This window comes from Corvus hawaiiensis, chromosome 5, assembly GCF_020740725.1.
Source record: "Corvus hawaiiensis isolate bCorHaw1 chromosome 5, bCorHaw1.pri.cur, whole genome shotgun sequence".
NCBI lineage: Eukaryota > Metazoa > Chordata > Aves > Passeriformes > Corvidae > Corvus > Corvus hawaiiensis.
The window spans coordinates 24,296,460-24,317,543 of record NC_063217.1 but is presented as its reverse complement, the minus strand read 5'-3'; the positions used below and the strand labels follow the sequence as shown (position 1 = coordinate 24,317,543).

General features: G+C 41.6%; 2 protein-coding genes across 2 annotated transcripts; both read right to left on the bottom strand.

The window, feature by feature from the left end:
- Positions 1-1,279: 1,279 nt before the first annotated feature.
- On the bottom strand, positions 1,280-12,066 carry CHRNA9 (cholinergic receptor nicotinic alpha 9 subunit). The gene is made up of 5 exons (XM_048303979.1): positions 12,051-12,066; positions 6,878-7,017; positions 5,910-6,064; positions 4,719-5,251; positions 1,280-3,405 (listed from the first exon to the last, which is right to left on the bottom strand). Exons 1-5 carry the CDS (start codon positions 12,064-12,066, stop codon positions 2,849-2,851), a joined length of 1,401 nt encoding a protein of 466 aa, XP_048159936.1. The 3' UTR covers positions 1,280-2,848.
- A 6,838-nt stretch (positions 12,067-18,904) lies between these two features.
- Positions 18,905-20,919, bottom strand: LOC125326840. The gene is made up of 2 exons (XM_048305389.1): positions 20,535-20,919; positions 18,905-20,093 (listed from the first exon to the last, which is right to left on the bottom strand). Exons 1-2 carry the CDS (start codon positions 20,716-20,718, stop codon positions 19,177-19,179), a joined length of 1,101 nt encoding a protein of 366 aa, XP_048161346.1. The 5' UTR covers positions 20,719-20,919; the 3' UTR covers positions 18,905-19,176.
- Positions 20,920-21,084: the final 165 nt, after the last annotated feature.

The window sequence follows — 21,084 nt, the reverse complement described above, 5'->3', positions numbered from 1 at the left end:
CAGTAGCATGGGCCTTGGGTCAGCCCTGTCACCAGAATCATGGCCATGCAGTGTCACATTTTGCTTTTTACCCTGAAATATGATCAAGTCCAAAGATGTGACTCGAAGGTCCTAGCATCACAAAAATTCAAGGACCAACTTCTACTGGCACTCATCATCTGTTGCTCACAATCTTTATCAAATCCAGGGCTCTTATGAACTAAAAATGGAAAAGCTTTTCTTACAAGATCAAGAAAAATCACCATATGTAAATAAAGGGCAGAAAACCCACTTGAGAATGTCTGGTGATCCAAAGAAAAAGATAACAACTAAAAAGAAAGTTTAATAGTTAATTGGTTCAAATAGTTAGAACTATTTTTCAAATCATATTTGTGCAAGAAAGATATTTCTTCAATACCATCACATATTCACATAAAAATACTAGGGAATTGCAAATCATGATTTCAACATCATCATCCAAGCGTGCAGAGTACTGAAAAGCACCAGCATGATAGACTCCCACAATCCACCTATGATTGCAAACTTTCCATTACACATGGGAAGCCCACAACTGCGGCAGCTTGTTTTGAACAGAATGACATGGACAATACCTGAATTTCTAAGAAAGATATTCTGAGTCAGACTAAAGAGCTGTCTAAACCCCGAGGCTGCCTCCAGTGGGTGCCACCAGCAGGATGAAGAGCAGTGAAGAGCTTGTAGTCATGAATTCCTAAAACATTGCTCTTCCTTTCAACACTTGGTGACTGTATTTAGAAGTATGCCAATAGATTTTTCTACTTTTTCCCTTAAGTCTTTAAATCCATATGATCTTTTGGCATTCACCAATCCTGTTGCAAAGAGCTCCTCAGCCTTCTCATATGTTGTACAGACTCCTCCACTGCCACACACTGTGTACATTTCATGTACCCAGTTCCTGTGAACAGTAACTCTTTATGCCACCCATAAGCCTTAAAAAAACCCTTGGTCGTCAGTTTTCCGTGCTGAAGACTCTTGTTCTGAATGTTTTACCCTTATCTTTAAATACCTTGCTCCCTCAGCTTTACAGACAATAATTTTTCCACAACAATGAGCAAACCAGTTTCCTCAAGCAGGCAGTGTAAGTGCCAAACCCTGAACTACGTGGCAAATTGATGCAATCTTTTTTCTGCACAGTGAATGAAAATGAACAGCTTGTCTTCTAAAGGAGCTACTCAAAGTTACCCTGGTTGAGTGGGAACTGATAATACACGGGGAACACACTTGAGACTTTTTCCACATACTGAGTTTATTCTTGGCTAGACAACCAGTTTAGCTTTACACTAAAACCTGGACTTTAAGGCTTGCATTATGTATGAGAATCCAGATAAGTTTACAGTGTTAATTATTCCACACAAAAGAAAACCTGCCATTAGCAATTCAATGCATCATTTACATCATCAAAATTAAAAAAACAATTCCCTCTCTTCCAGTAAATTTGGGCATAACAACTGCATCACTTTACCAGTTCAGCTCCTTGCTCTTAAGTTACTGATTCACAGGTATGCTCCTGTTAACTCCAACAATTATGAAAGTGAGTTTTATCACATGAACTTTTGACTGGGATCCATTACAATGCCATTCTGCCTCTCCCACTGCATCTAGAATATCATGGTTTCAAAGTTCAGGGTGCTTTGCAAAAGCAATTTATTTGCCGTGGGCATGCCCGGGATACTGGTTTCTTACTTTACTACAAGAGACATCCTCCAGAGCTCTATCAGTGTGAGAGGGTTAACAGAAATTAACACACAGAAGAGGGGTTTTTGGTGTTGTAAGCAACAAACGTTTTCCCATACATGTAAGTACTAAGGGGTTGAGCAAGGAGTGTTGATTATGGCACTACTTTAATTAGTCTGTAAGATCATGATTTTGTGCTAAGTAATGCACAGAGCAACCTTGGCATTCCTGTAAACTGTTTAAAATTTAAGTATTAAGGAGCATGTAAGAGTGGACAAGGGACACAAAGGGTGAACACTGGTAGTAAATACAATGAGCGAAGACAGAAGTCACAGCCTCCTATTTTAGCAGTCTCAAGTAACATTTAAAGGCACATCTTACACAAGTGCCCAGGGCAATGAGACATGTAGGAAGGACGGGAGAAGGTCTTCCAATTATTAGGCTCAAGAGGAAGAATTGAAGAGAGGCCCTCTGACTCAGTGAGCAGAAACCCTGGCTCTCTGGCTTACTGAAGCCATGGTGACAATACAGTAACATTCAGCAGCAGGAAACGAAAAAGAGGAAGGTCATATTCAGTTAAGCTCAACCATATTGGAAGCTAAAGGCACAGCAGATAGACGTAGAGCCTATGAAATGATAGGAACAGTGATCAGTGAGCTGTAACAAAAAATGTAAGTTTTCAAGACAAACTAAAAACAAAAGGAAAAAAGGTAATGCCATGAAGGGATGATCTCCAGAAAATGTCACCATGTCACAAATACACTTTTTTTTCCCCCCTGGAAGAGAGAAAGGGCTGATCAAAGTACAAGGTGCAGAGATGCAGCCCTGTGAATACAGTGCTCCCTGCTAGGCTGTCTGCTCCACTGCTGCAATGCTCTGGCCTAGACAGCCTGAAGTCATGGCCACCGCTCACCAAGGTGGAACACTGACAGCTTATCCTGCAGCCTCATCAGCACACCCATGCTAAAAGGCAACGACAGTCACCAGCAAAGTCCTCAGTTATGCAGTGTCTGGACTCACTGTCACAGCCTACAGAATCAATTTCTTTATTGTTACAGAATGCAAGACAAAGATCTCAAAAGCACCCCTGTCACAGAACTCCACCTAAACAAACAGAGAATATTCAGATTTACAAAAGGAACATATTCATTTTCAGTTAAGCAGCCTTCCCAATGATCAGCACACTCATAAAGAACACCATGATAAAGAAAATCCACATGAAAAACCTGTCCATCACTTTTGCAACTTTTTTCCACTCAATTCCTTTGGCCCGATTTGCTTTATGGTCTCTAACACAATTAGCAATATACTCGATATTTTTAATCAGCATTTTGTAACAAGAACAGCAATTAACAGTCTCCCTAACATTTTCATCATGAACTCCACAGCTTTTATTCCAATTTCCATTGAGCTTCTCCTTGAGATTACAGTCATCATTCCTATTGGAAAGAGGACTCCTTACCTCTTTGTGCCTCCTCTGACACCCATCATCCCCCTCTAACCTACGTTCTTCTTCCTTCTCTCTTTTTGGACTTGTGCAATTTTCACCCACATCATAAACAAAAAAGATTTTTGACATATAGTCCAAAATAACCACCTTGGCCCATTGTGGAACAGGCTTTGCTTCTGAGCCACAATGATGGAGATTCATTATAATGATTGTCAATGCAGTGGAAGCTGTGATCATGGTCATGGTTGCTATGTAGTACTTTCCTGGAACACAAAATAAAATCATATTAAAGATGCTACCCTAATAAAAAAATTCAATGAGAAGTAACAGTGTGACAACTTAGTGTTAAGCATAAATGCAAGTGAAACATTTTTAATCACCCCAATTCTCTTAGATCATAATTTACCATTTAAAAGCAAAGATCAAAGCCATTAAAATAAAATCTCATTCTCATTACTGGCTTGTCTTTATCAGATGAGTAAGTGACTACTGCATGAGCATGATAAATATTTGCAACTAAACCCTCTGATTTCTTGAAACACATCCATTCAGAAAGCAGCTCAAAAATGTTTCTCAAGAGCCTTGCTCTTTTCCTAGTGTCTGCAAAATCCCCATGCTAATGGCTTCACATGGCACCTTGGAAATCCCACTTCCTCATGTATTAACAACAGTGATGACAACACTTTGTTTGAGCTATTGGTGCACCCCACACCAGCAGATCCATTCTTTCACACTCACACACATCAGTGAATATCCAGACCTTGCTGGTATCCACAACCAGTGTGCTGCCAGCTCAGAGGTCAGAGCTGAAGGGTGGCAAGCTGAAGTGAATACAAGCTGTGCTCCTCTGCCCTTGCTTTTGGCAACTGAAGTACACAGCTGACCACCCAGCCAACCTACGCAGAGAGGCAGCTCCCAGCCCTGCTCTGCAGCCTCCACAGGAAAAGCGAGGGCTGACAGCAATGACACAGGACATGACACAGACAAGTGTGATGTGAGCCCATTTTCGAAGGGATTGGAAAGGATGGCAAGGGAGAGTGTGAGAATAGAGAAAACAGACTGAAGCTAGGTCCCTTTCATTACACATGAAATTTTCTGAACTCCTAGACATAAATTAAATTTCAGCATAATGGATTCCCAGGAACTATAATCCAATGTAGCAATTGTCAGATATTAAGTCAACTGTGAATATGCCAGCTAGGCCATCCAACCATCTGGATCTGACAGAAACATATCTTGAAACAGTCTGACCTCATGCTTATAGATCTTGATTACATTTAATGTGTTAGTTCTAAAATTGTCTTCCATTACTAGCTTTATTTCAAGACGTGATACCATAATTCTAAACATCTAGCTATATTTAATAAATATAAAATAGCTAGTTAATGTATAATTTAAAATAAACACAAAATAACTTTTAAAAACTGCAGCATACGTATACAAATTCCACACACATTTTAAGTACTTCACTATGTTTCAAAAATCTTCCCAGAAATCACAAATTACATACAGATTCCCTGACGTACAGCCCTGCTGTTAGTGAGTCATGCTTAAAGACAAAGCTTGTAAAGCTCACCTATCAAAGGTACATTTTCAGATGGGGGCATGATCTCTGCAACCATCAGCTGGAACACAGTCAGAGCAAGAAGAACTGTAACACCCAGAGACACTTTCTCACCAGAGTCTGCAGGAAGATAAAATCCCAGTGGGGCCAGGAAAGAGATCAAAATACAGGGAAGCAACAGATTAAATATGTAGAAAGAGGACTTCCTTTTCAAAATCAGTGTGAAGGTCACATCTGGATAAGGCTCAGAGCAGCAGCCGTAAGTGATAACATTCTTAACTGCTGGCATACCATGAATCTCCCATTCCACATCTTCTATGAAGTCAGAGAGGTCACCACTATCAAGAGAATTGATGATGTCTACCTGATTACCATTATAGGTCCAGGACCCAAAGGTAAGGTTGCACTGCTGGCTGTCAAAAGGAAAATAAGACACATCCACTACACATGAACTCTTTGTGATAGCAGGTGCATCCCAAGTGATTTTTCCATCATATCTCAGCACTACATTAGTATTTACTGGTTCTGAAAAGTCATCATCAGCCCTAAAAGACAGAAAAATGACAATCAGGATTGAGACACAACAACTTAAGAGTGTGGGCCAGAGAAGGTGAGCAAGGGGGAAGACCCTCCTTTCGCACCATTAAAAGCATGCTTCTGAAATCATATTTACACTGAATTTTAGTAGGAACCTACTATTAACCATTATTTACAGATATGAGTGCCCATGAATGCCAAACGTCAGTGCTGCTAAATTATGTTGTATTCATTGGCCATAGCTTCTTCCAACTTGACCTCAAACGGGATACAGTAGGATAAGAGTCCATTAAAAATGAAAATAATCTGCTGGTCATTATTGGCCTGGGAGAGCAGACAAGGAGTGCAGCCTTTGTGTATCAGTTTTTTGTGGACAATCTTCCAGAACTTCCTAGGAGCCTCAGCAGAAAGCACCACAGACAGCCAGGGTATTCAATTCTCAGTGCAGAGAAATTCAGAATAGCTTTGTTGTGTAGCATAATTTTCAGATCTTGTCTATAGCTTTATTGCAAAATATTTAGATTATCAACAACAAATGTTAAGGCAACAAACATACCCCTTGCTAAGGTAAGGTAGTGATGAAAGTTTAGACCCTGTGGGCCAGTTGCTCCTTTAACCCCCTCCCTCCCTCAAATATGCAAGCTGATTTTCTCCAGCCACACTCACTTGTTATATAGGACAATATCTGGTCTCCAAACCAAATTGCTTGGAATCCTGATAGAATCCAACCCATCATATTTATCTTTGTCCCATCTGAGGTATGCATCATACCAGCTTTGTCGAATCCATAAGTAAGCTGACAAAATCTGGTTCCTTTCATCCTGCATAAAAATGTAGAGATATTTCTAGCTGAAGGTGACAAAATGACATCTTAGACGCAGACAGCATTTGTGATATGGCTTTGATGTAGTGCTCAAAACAGGCCAGAATACTGACAGGCCACAAAATCATTCTCAGACAGGCATCTAGGCCCATACACTGTACAGGGAAATCACTGGTTTGGACTTTTGCTTGTGCAAACCTTCTTCCCTCAGCACCCTCCCTAGTTTTAATCAGTGTCTAAGGCTCCCAGTATCTTCCTAATTTCCTTTTGCAAGTTTCAGAATAGCAAACAGCTAACAGATTCAGGCTAAGAAATCCTTTGAAAGCTTGGCGAGGCCTTGAAATTATAATTCAGAAGTCACAAAAATAATCTTCCCTTCTCCCTGCAGACACATTTTCTTTTGCCTTAAAAGTATATCTAGAGAACCATATTTATAAAAATTACTGAAGGCTAATTTTAGGGATTTTATGAAGAAATTAATTGCATCTTAGAAAAAGCATTTGCTGTATTTAAAACTCAGCAATGGTTGCCTGGAGGGTGTGATACCAGCACCTAACTACAAAAGAAGTCTTAAAAATTCAGCAGCTCTAAGTTTCCAGACTTATAATGGAAGCCTTAAGTGTTGCAACCAGAGTTGCAACCAACTACAAAAAAACGGGGAACAGGACACACCCCCCTCCCCCGCCCGTGAGGAAGCATTTCTGAAGCTGTGACAACAAAATGAAGGCTGCTCTTCCTATTCCAAACAAAAGGCTTACACCTAGTATATTTCTGCATAATTTTAGAAAAACAGAACTGTGCTTTTACTCACCATGTCTTTAATTTGGGACAATGTGATCTGAAGGGTGACATTCAGTACTTTATCTGTGTCTTCCACTGGTCTCAGAGCATTGGAGTAGTCTTCAAACAGTTCATTAAACAGCATGTGAGCATATTTTCCTTTGGCTGATTCTACAGCTAGATAACATGGACTTGTTCAGTACAATAGATTAAGCACCGAGCAGCATCAGAAAACACCCTCTTTCTACTGCTTCAAGAGGTATTTGCTATAAATATATTTATCATTCATATATTGTAGAATACCATGAGTTCAGCTACAGAAGTGCACCTGATGAAGCTATTCAAATAAAGACAGCATTCACCTGGAGTAAATGAACAGCTAACTCAAGCTTTTCACTGAAAAACACTCTGTATACACCAATTCCTACATTTTTTGAAAGTAAATATAATTACTTTTATTTTACCAATGACTTTCACAGGCAGAGTTTACTGACTTCCAGTCAGCAAGGTCTGAAATCACACCTACTCACAGGATAATGGCTTCTGGTATCTCCTCAAATCCAGCACTGGTAAGATTCCTGCTACTTCCAGAATTCAGTCTTTTTCTTTTCAAACTACCACCTGTAAAAATCTGAGCTGCTTTTCTTCACAAGCTGGCAATTGCATGATGTGTGAATACATCTTAGCACCAACATCTTTTCCAAACCATGTATTTGGAGATGCTTCTTGCTATCCAGACTTAGATACTAAGGATAATTCACTGAAACTTGAGGTTTTGAATGGCACTTTTGCTGTTTCATACTGTTTTGTATGTCACAGTTTCTCTAGGCAGCCTCTGTATCATCTTTATATAGATTCACAAATTTCTTAAAACAAAGGGCAAGGACAACAGGACCACTCTGTTACAACCCACCCCTGAAGGTGAGGTAACTGAGGTTCTTGTTAATAGATCCCTTGGGACGGATTAGAGTGAAATGACACCGAATGACTGGTTATGTATAAATACATATATTTATGTGTGGCAGGTTTATTTTAGAACAATTTGGTTGCAATGGTGTCACTGAAACTATGGGAAAACCAGAAACTCTCCAACAACATCTTTTCAGTGTTAGAGAATTAGGCATTACTTTATTCTGGGCAGGGTGTTATTCTGAGTCAGATGTGCAATAGAAATTATTTCATCCACACATGTCCGGGTTGTGCAGTGAAAATCATTCCATCATACACGGTTCTTTACCAGACTTTTCACCTATTTACACAGAAAAAAAACCCAAAGAAATTCACATTCACTCAAATTACACAGTTCTCAGTGTTCAATCTCCTATTGGTTATTGATCCCTTCCCCTTCGATGCTAATCAGGTCCTCATTCCTTGGTTCTCTTATCAATCTTTTCCCAGACCAGGTGTCTCCGACAGCACCAGGGGGGTAATGCCCCTTAATGTTCGTTTATTTCCTGTGCATCTTCTGGCTACTCCCAATCTGTAGATGTTAAACTCATCAGACCTCACCCGGTGAACAGGGTCTTTTGAAGAGAAACTTCAATTCCCCTCCCCCTGGGCAAAGGCGAACAAACCCCTGACCAAAGCTACAAAAAAATTTTTAAAGTTGTATCAATTTCAACAGTGGGAAAGAGGTATGTAGCCGTATCGGTTATTATCTATAGGAATGAAACAATATAAAAGCATCAAGATTACACTTAAGAAAATACAGAAGAAAAAGAAAGAAAGAGGAATAAAGGATAAGAGTAGAAAATGGAGAGGACAGATATCACCATACAGGATAAAAAGTATTATCCCATCTCACAAGATCTGCTTCTTATCGGTCTTCTCCCTTATCTGGTTCAAAACTCATCTTGTTGCTAAACAAAGGTTGATTTGTCGTGGTGATCTCTGGTGATGGGTGCTCACCCCCTCTGCACCTGGCGCGATCTTACGCAGCTTCAAAAGCTCTCCCCCTCCCCTTCGGTCGTGGGGCACAAATCCGGCCTCATCAGAGCACCTGCTGCTTTTGCAAATGGCCAATTGTTTGAGTCATTATCACTTCAGCATTTCAGCCCCTCACACACTCGCAGCACTTGCGCAAATGCCAGGCGGCAATACGTAGGGAACAAGTGCTTTGGAGTACATCTCTCTCTGGTGATTCACACCGATTTCCTGGACTAATTAAGAGTTCAAAACAAATCTTCCTGACTAAAAAGGTATTCCCGAAGAGCACTGCAGTTCTGGTCGTACCTGATCATTTTGTCAATGCATCAGTGAGACAACGTAAAACTAAACAGATTAAATACTTCTGGGGCTCAGCCATGTAGGGTACATCAGGTCACAAGATCCTATCTGAATAAAATAAACCTCAATGCAACATTTAGCTAGCAAGCAGTATTCTCACCTTTGAGTCTCACTGCTGTGAACAGCAACCATAGAGAGACGTAAAAGGAAGAGAGGCTCCTTATCTTCATTTCTGGACCTTAAATAAAACTGTTCACCCAAGGTCACAGAACTGTTTACCACTATCCAAAACTATCCAAAAACGTAAATCAAGGTGCACAGCAGCATCAAGGTTCTGACACACTGATGCGCTTCTAGAAGCAGCTCGGTCCTCCCTCCGCAGCTGTCAGAGTCCTGCAGCGATCGATGGGCTTTGTCCGTGCCACCGCCTGGGGCTCTGCTGAACCCTCCCTGTCTTGGTAACCTGAGCGCTGCCTGGTCTCAAGCTGATGCTGAGACAGAAAACCAACAGATTGGGTATCAGTGCGAAAATGGTATTCCATTCCATTTTTTGCTACAAATGTAAGATTTCGTCCAATTTATGACAAATCCTTTTACAGTTTTTTGGAGGGCTATGCTTTACTGCACTTATATTCTGCAATGGCCTGCTCAGAACCGGTCCTATGGAATTTGTGGACCTTCACAAAAAAGTGATCTGACTCAGTACTTTAATAGGAATAGTTACACTGTACATCACACAGCCAATATCACACGGAAAAAATCCAATAACCACAGCCACAGCCTACTTACTTCCATGCTGACAAAACAAGGTTTTCATTACCAAGGTGTTGCCACATGGAAGAGATGCAGTTGCACCAGTCAGACAACAAATCCAATATTTGCTCAATATCACTGTGCAAACAAGAACTTCAGCAGGTGTAGACAACTTGGAGACCAGTACTCAGCACAGTAAACCAGGAGCAAAACTGCACTTTGCAGGTAAAATGCCATTTCCCTTATACAGTACAATTTTTCACAGGTGAACTTGACAAAAAAATTACAGTTACTGGACAGCACTTACATTCAGCCAAAAGAGTTTCAGGAAAAAGATATGAACATGAAACAACACCTCACCTGGCCTTCCATCTCAGCCCGATGGTCAGAACTTGAATAGCTCTGTCTATATTACTCATGCTGTCAAGTTAGCTTCCTAGTACCACAGACATTCTCTTTCAAGTTTCTCAGGCAAGAGGAGATTACTTCCTCCTCCCCACAGTCCAATCCATCCTTTCTGATATACTGCAGTCCCTTTTGCCATCCTTTTGGAACAGATAACAGAAAACAGTCACTAAAACAGAAAGTGAAAATGCAGAGTGAACTACCAGGGGAAAAAAATCGGTCCTGATCCACAGAAAACATAAAACACTGTTGCTTTACTCTTGCACTGTCTTTTGGCTAGAAGAAAAATTATCCCTCCATACACATAATTTCTACACAGCAGCACTACAAGCAGCCACTGGCTAATGTTTGTGCTTTTTGTGGGATGTATAAATCAATTACATTTATGGTCAGGTTTACTAGGTAAGCAATAAATAGTTTTGGTCAAAGCTCCTGTAATGAAATCCATCTCTGTCATTTCATTTGCTGAATTGTCAAATTGTAAAAAAGTGGAAAACAGTTTAGAAGTCAAAAAGGTCAGAACAGCCCCTAGACAGTATATAATAACCTGCTTTCTCTGTGGGATGAAGTTATATGATGCTAGAGACAACAAAAATCGGAGAGGAAAGATTTTTGGATACAGTCAGATCACTGCATTCTCAGGGGATAATTTTAGTCTACAACAAATTGCCATTCTGTCAGCAAGGAGCTACTGCATCACATCTCTTACTGCAATTACAAGAGTGATCAGGGGTACTGCTTTAAGAGACCTGCTATAAACACTACTGGAACCAGGACTAGCCTTGCTCTACCACAGGCTTGAGACAACGGTGTGACCTGTTACATCAGCAATACACACATGTCAAGTAGTGTGGACTGATGTACTTTAATTTGCATAAGATCACATATATTAAAGAACTATGCACATTTATTGTCACAAAGTCTTCTTGAAGGGAAACTGCAGGTTCTCAAAAGACAAAACCATAAAGCATGTTTACATGTTGCTTACCCAATTTATTCTTATATGCATATACAATTCCATGATATTAATTATCAACTTGCAAAGGGATAGATCATAAGCTCTGATTTATTACCTATAATATTTTCAGTCATCACACTGGACATACAGACAGGTAAACATGAGCATACATGTATTAGACATGCTTGTTATGTTTGAGATGCTGCATTGATTGCACGGTGCTTGCAAAAGTAAAATGAAAATACATCCAAAAGTCTTTTCAATATGGAAGACACAAGAAATTTAACAATGTTAGTATGACAGACCGTTTGGCTTCTTTCTATTTCTTCACAAGATATCTGATTTGTATTTTTAATCAAAATGTCCCTAATGTAGACATTTTATGTGAAGACTGAGCATTAACATTAATTTCTCATTGATCTGAGATATTAATCTACAAACCCGCACTTCCTCAGAATATAGTTTTAAATTTTGGCATAATCTATGGTAATACTGGTCCCAGATCAAACATCCCATTTAACTTTTGAATGCAGGCTAAATTTACAGTTAAAGAGTTTTCTTTCTTTACAGTAAAAAGTTCTGCTACCAAGTCAGAAATTAATATATAAGATACTAAGCCGCTTACAAAGATAATTTAAGAAGAGTCACGGGTGTTGGGAAGTTAGAATGAAGCTGTTAACCACTCCCAGAACTAGAGTCGTTCCCAGCGGAATTCACAGGGATGCTGTCGGAGTCCCGCTGCCAGCAGATGGCCCTGTCACCCAGCCTCCTGATCCACCCGCAGAGACGAGGCGCTTTATCACACAAAAATCGCATCGCATTATAGTCTACTTCGATCAGTTTCGCAGATTATTCGCCTTACCTTTGATGTAAGACATGGTGAAACAAGATGTTCTTTTAAAGAGAAAGATAAGCAGAAGGAACAAAAGCGTTTCGTGGCCGAATCCGGGGTCTTTCCGGGCTTCCTTCTCGGACAGGACCTACAGACCTGAGACCAGTCACGGGGTGGTTTCAAGGGAGCGAATTCAAGCCATTGTCGTCAACTGTGAGGCGATACAAAACCGTGTTTGGAGCACAGACGGCTTCTGTTGATGCGGAGAGTGATTAAGGCCCATGGCACAATATCCAACCCGGCTTCCACGTATTTTGTTCAGACATTTGACTTCGTGGGAATGAGTATGGGCTGTTAACACAGCAGAACACTGTGTTTATGTGCACATTCAGCGGGACAAGAGTGGACCATTCATTGGAGCACTGAGCTTGTACACCGCTCACATAACACATGTAACCTTTTATGGTTCTAGACACACACATACACTATTACCAAGGCATCATAAAAAAAACTAAATTCAGTGTACTGCCCTGTAAGGGAAGTTTGACTCTGCATGTGCTCTAAGGACAGACTGAAGTACAGATGACATAGATCTCTTTTGTATTAAAACTTCCAAAGTTAGATAATTATCTTAGCCAAACTATAAGCATTGTAGGTAAGAAGTGTAAAAACCTATTTAGAATATTGTTGTTTCAATCTTTCTTCTGCATAAAATAATAATTTTATGAGCCTGAGCCTAAGGTTTTTATATGTACATTTTCAGAATTTTTTAATAGATTCTTACCCTTTTTTGCATAAAAAACATTAAGAGTTTTTAAACCTTCAACTGGAAAAGCTGCAGATACTGTACTATCACAGGCCTCAAGGCTTTATAGACAGATTTATAATCCATCCCTTCATCAGAGAACAATAAAGAAGAACAGATTGGTTTCTAAGCACAGTTTGTAAGAAGTGTCTCACAGTCTGCTTCTAGTTGCCTTCCTGCCAATTTTTCCCCACAGAAGCTGTTACATTCACTTTCTTCACAGCATTTGCTACTGAATATTATCTCGTGATAGGGTCAAGCAGCACACTAACTGTTCAGAGTCAAACTTCTCTCCTTAGACTAACTGGTCGTAACAGCACGGGTAACAGCAGCTCTTGTTGCCAGCAGAACAGCCTCACCGTGCCTGCTCTAGAGAGCACAGCACTTCATTTAGATGCAACATGTTTCTCTCCACCTCATTTTTTCTTACCCACCTACTGCCTCTTCCTTCCTTCTCTCTAAAAATCCCCTACCACCCAAAACCAACATACTCATTCATATTTTCTTCCACCCTGCTGTACACACAGAAGATAGGAAATACATTAGGAAGTGTTCACAATTCTATGTCATGAGATAATGTGGAATGTTAGCCACATTTTCCACAGGTGGGAAATCCTCATTTGCACGTTACAGTTGTGGGGTTTTCTGAATATAAATTATTTGGGTGCACTTACACAGGCAGCTCGGCTGACCACCTCCCAGCCCCTGAAGAGAAACTTTTTGAATCTAGAAGTCTGGCATTATTTAATGTGGTCTAAAATGCAGCAGGTTACTCCTTTTTCACCACAATGCTTACAAGCTCATTAGCATTTTGTTCATCAGTACCTGGCAGGGTTAAGGACAAAGCTAGTTTATAATTTTAGGTATCAGAAAGCTATTTTATACACATCTCTTTCTCATTGGGATAATGTCCGGATTCGTAGCATGCCTTTGAATGGCCAATTGCAGAATCTGTGCTCTACAAAAAGACTACCTTTGGGCCTAGACACAAATCACTACTTTGCTCTGATAGGCAGCCTGATGCTCCAAAATAAACTGAATTAGAGAAAACTTCCTACGCACAGTTACAAGTGTGCTGACAGACTCAAACATCTTCCTCTTGATGATCACTTTTGAGCCATGGAAGGCAGCACCGCTACCTCAGCTTTTGGAGTAGAGGGAAGCCTCCCAGCTACCACTGCAGACTGAAGACAGCTCTAGGTGCCCCAGCTTGTATGCATATCACAAAAAACCCCAGAGATTAAACCACTATCTGAAGAGGAAAGATTGAAAGGCAACAGTTTAGACACTAACTCAAAACTAAAGTTTCATCTCTCTCCAAAATTTAGAGGTGGATGGGAACATCTCTTTAAAACTCATCACATCCACAGGAGTATCTGCATAGAGGGTTTAGCACTTCCAGAAAACATATGCTTTCCTGGTAAGCTCACATCCACCCTGCAACACAAAATATGGCACAACTACGTGGCGGGGGTCACAACTCTAAATTAGCACAATGCATTTAGGCCCAAATAAACCTCCCTGTGGGATAAAGCCAGCAGCAACTACTCATCTCTGAGGGAAAAGAACTTTTGATGAATCATGGGTTTAGCTACTGACACATCTTATGGCACATGGGTACTGATATTCCTTAAAATGTCCTAGCATGAACACACCTACATTACGCTGTGGTTTAAGCAAAAATATTTCCTCTTGAGCAAAATATTGTAGTAAATCTCTGATTTGTTCAAACTCTGCAGCTACACTCACTCTGGCACTGGAGTGTCATTTATATCTTGGGAACAAAGCACCGTCATTTCAGCTGAAGACAGCAACCCTTTTCTTAAGTCTATGTAAACACAGTGGCTCAGTGAAGAGAGGCTGTATTCATACTGTTGGTTTTAACTTGCAAAATTCCAAGCAACAGTCCAAAGACATGATATTGTTTTCTTCTTTTCAACTCATAACGAATGTATTGAAATTAAGTTCTTCCAAGGGAAAAAAAGAAGCTAAAGTGGTAATACAGGGAGCCACCATCAAGGAACATCTTTTCTTTGGTTGAGTGGGCTGAAAAAAATTATTTTGCCAATAAAGACATAAGATTTGCCATCTACAAGTGTTAGCCTACAACACTGAACTGAATCTTACAGGCTTAAGTAGCTGCTATTTTTCAAGTACTGTGGAAGGTGATATGAGGTATAAAAGCTGTTAAGGCCAAAAAAAAGTGCTTTAACATTAAATTACTACTGTAACTACATATTATCTGATTGGTTTGTGTGCTTTGGAAAACATTTGCTCCTTGCCTGCCAACAATTGGCAGGGGGCTGTGAAGTAGTTTTGCCAATTGCTCAGCTGCCTTTAGCTTAAGGAAGTGCATTTTATTCTGAAACAGAACCAAGATGTTGGACAAAATGCAAGAGGGATTAGTGTAGTTTATAGCTATAACAGAACTATGAGAAGTCAGACTATCCTACAGTCATCCTGCAGTTATTGCAGCTTTTGGGAAATGTATATAAAAGTACAAGAACCAGTTCCTCAAGCCAGTAGAAAAGAGCTAGTATAAGAGCATTGCTAGAACATGGAACAATTATAACAACAAATTCCATATTGGCTTTACTCCTGGGCTCCAACAAAAGGAGCATATTACATTGCCATGCAAGACAGCTGCTCCTTATCCAGTGGTTGTAATGACTGAGGTACGGTCTACGCTGGACTGATGGATAATTGATTTGTTCTTGGTGGGAAGCTATACATAAGGAAAAAAGCATGGGACTTGTGACACACATAGTTCTATCATTCTTTCTCTTCTGCCAGTATTTCAAGGCAATATATTGGGGGTGCTGGTGGGTGAGAGGCTGGACATGACCCCACCATGTGCACTCACAGCCCAGAAAGCCAAACGTGTCCTGGGCTGCATCCAGAGCACCGTGGGCAGCAGGGCCAGGGAGGGGATTCTGTCCCTCTGCTCTGCTCTGGTGAGACCCCACCTGGAACCCTGCATCAAGCTCTGGGGTCCCAGCACAGGAAGGACATGGACCTGTTGGAGCGAGTCCAAAGGAGGCTACCAAGTTGATTAGAGGGATGGAGCATGTCTCCTGTGAGGAAAGGCTGAGAGAACTGGGTTTGTTGAGCCTGGAAAAGAGAAGGCTTAGGGGTGACCTAATTGTGTCCTTCCAGTACCCAGATGGAGGCTAAAATAAAGATTGAGAGGGATTTTTTACAGGAGCATGTAGTGACAGGACAATGGGGAATGGATCCAAACTAAAAGACAGTAGGTTTAGATTAGATATTAGGAAAAAATTGTTTACTTTGAGAGTGGTAAGGTACTCCCAGAGTTTCACCAGAGAAGTTGTGGATGCTCCATTCCTGGATGTGTTCAAGGCCAGGCTGGATGGAGCTCTGAGTAACCTGGTCAAGTGAAAGGTGTCCCTGCCCATGGCAGGCGGGTTGGAACAAGAGGGTCTTTAAGGTCTCAACACAAACAGTTCTGTGATTCTATGATTCTATTGCTTCCCCTTTATTCTTGAAGAGTCTAACTACTTAAATTCAACAATTATAAATTCTAGAAATTTTAAGAGTTCAAGCTTCCATATGAATGATTCACCAGTATCTGCATGTAATACAGTGAATTCCCACAGCAGAGAGTCATCAGTATTACTGGAGTTTTTCAGCTCTTTCTGGAGTAAGTATGCTTAGCTTTTCACTGCTAACATGATAAAAATGCATGAAACCATTAACTAACATGTTAGGAAAAAATGTGAGTTGGAATAGTTCCCCATTTTACAACTTAAAGTATAATACCCTTCTTATTATCTATTCTGTTTCTATTCTTTAGAACAGCTAAATGAAAACAACTAGTATATTGGGTTTGCATGGACAGGTTTTGGTAGCAGGGGGCTAAAGGTGTGGCTTCTGTGAGAAGCTGCCAGAAGCTTCCCCCATGTCCAGCAGAGCCAATGCCAAATGGCTCCAGGACAGCCGTGCTGCTGGCCAAGCCTGGGCCAATTAGAAATGGCAGTAACGACTCTGTGATAACATATCTAAGAAGGAAGAAAGTTATTGTGCAGATGTAACTGTGGCCAGAGAAAAGAAGGGTGAGAATACGTGAAAGGAACAACTCTGCAGACACCCAGGACAGTGGAGGAGGGGCAGGAGGTGCTACTTCTGAGGTTTTACTTCCACTTAGGAGGGGTACAAGATCAAAAGCTCTGGCTATAGCTACAGAATGTAGGCAGAAATAAGAACAAAGGTAATTCTCTTTTCTGCTTCATGTATCAGAGACATAGAAATTACAGATAAGACAGGCATTCGTTTTCCCGGTATTCCTGATCATCATGGCATTTATTTGCCAAATACCAGCTTCCCCAGAAGACAGACTTACCTAAAAGCTTTCAAAACAGCACCTATGTTAAAGGTGCAAGCACTAATACAGCCATTCCTGTCTGCTAGGACAACTATTTGCACTCCTAAAATACTTGCAAAAAAACTTTCCTGTATCCCCATTTGGGAAGCACAATTTATTGCTGAAATCAATTAAATTGAATAGTCCTAGCAGGTAGTTAAATGGTCAGGCACATTCACTGTTAAAATATTTGGGTACTGGGAAACAAAAATATGAACGGGCTAGCCCCTTTTACCTCTTTCTACAGAGGCCACCCTCGTAGTCCCCCTTCCCACCAGTACTAAACCCGTGCCACATACAGCCAATACACAGACCTTTCACAGAAGGCAACAGACAGTGCTAGAAACTGGCCTGCCTAGATACAGCACAAGCCAGTGAGCAGACACATCACAAACACGTGGGACAGCAAAAACCCAGGTTCCACAGAGCACAAAACACTTCTTTCTGTAGGTATGTTCTAAGTATCGGCTCAGTCTAACAAGCAGCAGCAGCTGGTGGGCACCTCAGAATAACTCCTGGGGAGATGCGACATTTGCATTACTTTAGCTCTATTTACACTTAGATTTCATGCACAGAAATAGAAATTACTGTACAAGCAAGCAATTCAAGTGAACAAAGCGAAGTAATGAAAAAGATAGATTTTAGCTGACCTTTTAGCTGATATCTCTGATATCAGCATAACCACAGAAGTGTTGCTGCACTGTAGTTAACTCCCACAGTGAACTCTACACCATGCACAGTAGTCAGTAGTAGATAGGTGCTGCCCTGCATGGACAGGGTGTATTTCAACTAAAACAAGAAGTCTCAGACATCATGGCTAATTATCCACATGGAGGTCAAGCTAGCATTAAATTTCATCTAGGTCCCATCTTTCTGTTGCCCAGAATTTTGTTAGAAAAGGGTATAGGGCAGAGCAAGACACAAAACCAGCCTGAGTGATAATCATAGTCCAGGTTTGAAGCAGCGGTAGTAATAAGGGTGATCAAAAAAGGCTTGCTCACCACAGTCTTCAGAGAGAGGACTGACTGACTCACCAACTCCTGTCCCAGTCCAGCCATACGGTGAAAAATATATTCCACCACAGGCTATCAAAGTGTTACAAATGCTATTAACACCAAAATTAGAAATACTCAAGCCATTGTACTTTATGGTTATGGCTGAAAATTCAATTTTAAAAAGTAACTTTAAATTCAGGAAAAAAGAAGGTCAAATTAAAGACAGTAAGTATCACATCCTAAGGAAATCATTAACTGTTAGGTGAACCATGTGCTATTTTTGTTATTTAAAATACTGATTAAGCTAATTATGCTCAGAGGGAATTGAGTCTAGAGGATTAAATGAAATCTTTTCAGAGGCAGAGTTTGATTAGAAGTTGCTGTCATCCATTTAAACAGTAAAAGGTATCATTTTGAACATCTTATGATGATCAACATTTTAAAAAGATCATCTTTTGGTGTCTGTTATTTGGCTAATAATGTAGCTTTCCTTTGACCTAAGTGTCATGTTAGTGTTAAAAATGTACAGCTATGCCAAAAGATAACACCATTTAACTATTTCTTCTTTACAACTATTACCTTAAAAGCTCAGAAGTTTTTCTTCAAAACTTCAGAGTCTGCTTGACATTCTTTGCTCTCAAAGCCAAGATTATGATTTCCTCTGAGTAAAGAGCAACAATAGTACTAGTAGGCAGAAACTGTTTTTTAAAAGGCAGTACTTTATTATCTCATACCATACAAGATAAAAATGCAGTCTATGCACAAAGGTTTGACACTCTCCCCCACCTTAAAATACAGACAGAACAAGCAAGTTCTGAGTGAACTTAGGATCACGCAACTGTGAGGTACAAAATTAATTTCAGGTGTTAATATTAAAGTCCTGTCAAAGGCTAGAAACTATACAACTAAAAGCTGACTCTACATAAAGGAGACGATTTAGAAGATAAGCTTCTATCTTCCTGTTGGTCTCCATGGTTAGAATCTTCCTGGGGTCATACAGGGCCATCTTGCCAGGCGAGTGACATCTTCCCCGGGATACCCGCAGCGCGCAGCAGTGACAGCAGTCCCCAGCCAGAAGGAATGCACGCCGTACTGCTCCGGACACAGCCCCAGCAGGCGCAGGGCACATCGGAGAACGGCCAGGAACTCCCTCTTCGTTACAGTCCTAAAGCTGGAGTGCACAAAGAGTGGCCCTTCCAGCTGTGAACGAGCTGTCAAATAGCTCCGGAGGGCCAAAACAGGGCACACCCATGGCTCTCCAGACAGCGCCAGGCTGATGACATGTCTCTCCTGATCCACATGAGAATAAGGCAGAAAAAGCAACACTTTCCTCTCCATCAGCTGGAGATCACTCAGGTACAACAGCTCAGGCTGCAGTACATTACGGTGCTTTGCCACCATCTCTCCTATTCGAAGTGCTCCAAAAAAAGCTACAGTAAATAAAGCACGAAACAGTAAGCATTCATAATGAGTTATGCACACAGACTCCAGAGCTCCTAAGAGAGATCGCAACATCTCAATTGTTACAGGCAAGTATTTATCCCTCAGGATACCCGCTCGACGTTTCAACCCTGTCACCATGCAACAGGTTATAGGATCTTCCAGAGGATCAGAGTTACCGGTCAATTTTGATAAATAAGAGAGTGCTGCCATGTATATGAGTGTCTTCGAAGAGGAATAATTAGATTCCACAGCCAAAAATCCTCTAATTTGCTCCGTTGGAATTGGCCAGGCTGCAGGCATTCCCATGCTTTCCCTAAAGACGAGGAATTTCTTCAGTCCTTCGAGGTAGTCCTGCCAAAGCCTATTATCCCCTGAGTGCTCCAGCAACGACAAAGTCTTCAGAGGACAGGGTCCCAATAAATGCTTTTGATGACAACTGATCTCGCTTGCTACAAGAGAAGATCCACATTAGCATATGGTGACAAGAGGCACAAGCACACTACTTAAGCAGCAATAAAGACAGTACTCCTGAGCGCATTACACCTCCAGACAATGCTGTGAGTTTATCTGATAGACAACTCACACACAGCTGCATCGGAGATATTTTTCAAATGAGAAGCAAGCAAGATATCAGGCACTGGATGTGGTAACACTCCGTGGTTGCAGAGTAGTAATAGAGAAGACAAATAAAAATCAGTTTTTAAACCAAGAGACGGCTCACAGAAATTACAACAACAAAGCTCACACAGCACACTCCCGCCAGTAGGTAACATTATTTCCCAGCCCAGGAGGGAAAACTCCCCTGAGACATCCTTCCCTGCCCGGTAACAGGCACGGCCGCCGGCGATGCGGTGCCCCTCGGCAGCGGCCCGGCCCCGGCCCGCACCTACCGGCCCCCGCCGCTCCGCCCCCGCCGCTCCGCGGTGCTTCCCGTCTGCGAGGCGGGGAGGTGACTACCTGCCCAGCAAGGCTCAGCTCCAGCCACTCCATACCCGGCTCCCGGGCCAGCAGCGCCAGCATCTCCCAGAAGAGCGCGGCGGCAGGCGCGGCCGGAGCGCGGGCAGCGCAGGCCATGGCAGGAGGACGAGCAGCGGCCGCCCCGAACGAGGACTGCCAGAGCTGAGCCCTACGGGCCCTTTCAAGGCCCGGGGCCGCCCGCAGCGCCCTCCTCTGAGAACAGCCCCGGAGGTCCGGAGCGCTGCCCTGGGCGATGCGAGAAGAGGGTGCGAAGCCGGGAGTGGCCTGAGAACTGGAAGGTGTGAAACGTCCAGTCGTTTATTACGTCTTCCGCCAGAGTCTGGAATGTGACTGGATTTAGAGATAAGGAAAGAGGAGAGATAAGTACTTGTGTTACCTCCCAGTTGTTCTCCTGGACTCAGCAAGACTTGGTTTCAAGCTTTGGTAGAGAACAGCTCAGGGCAGCTGGCTCCGTTCTGATTT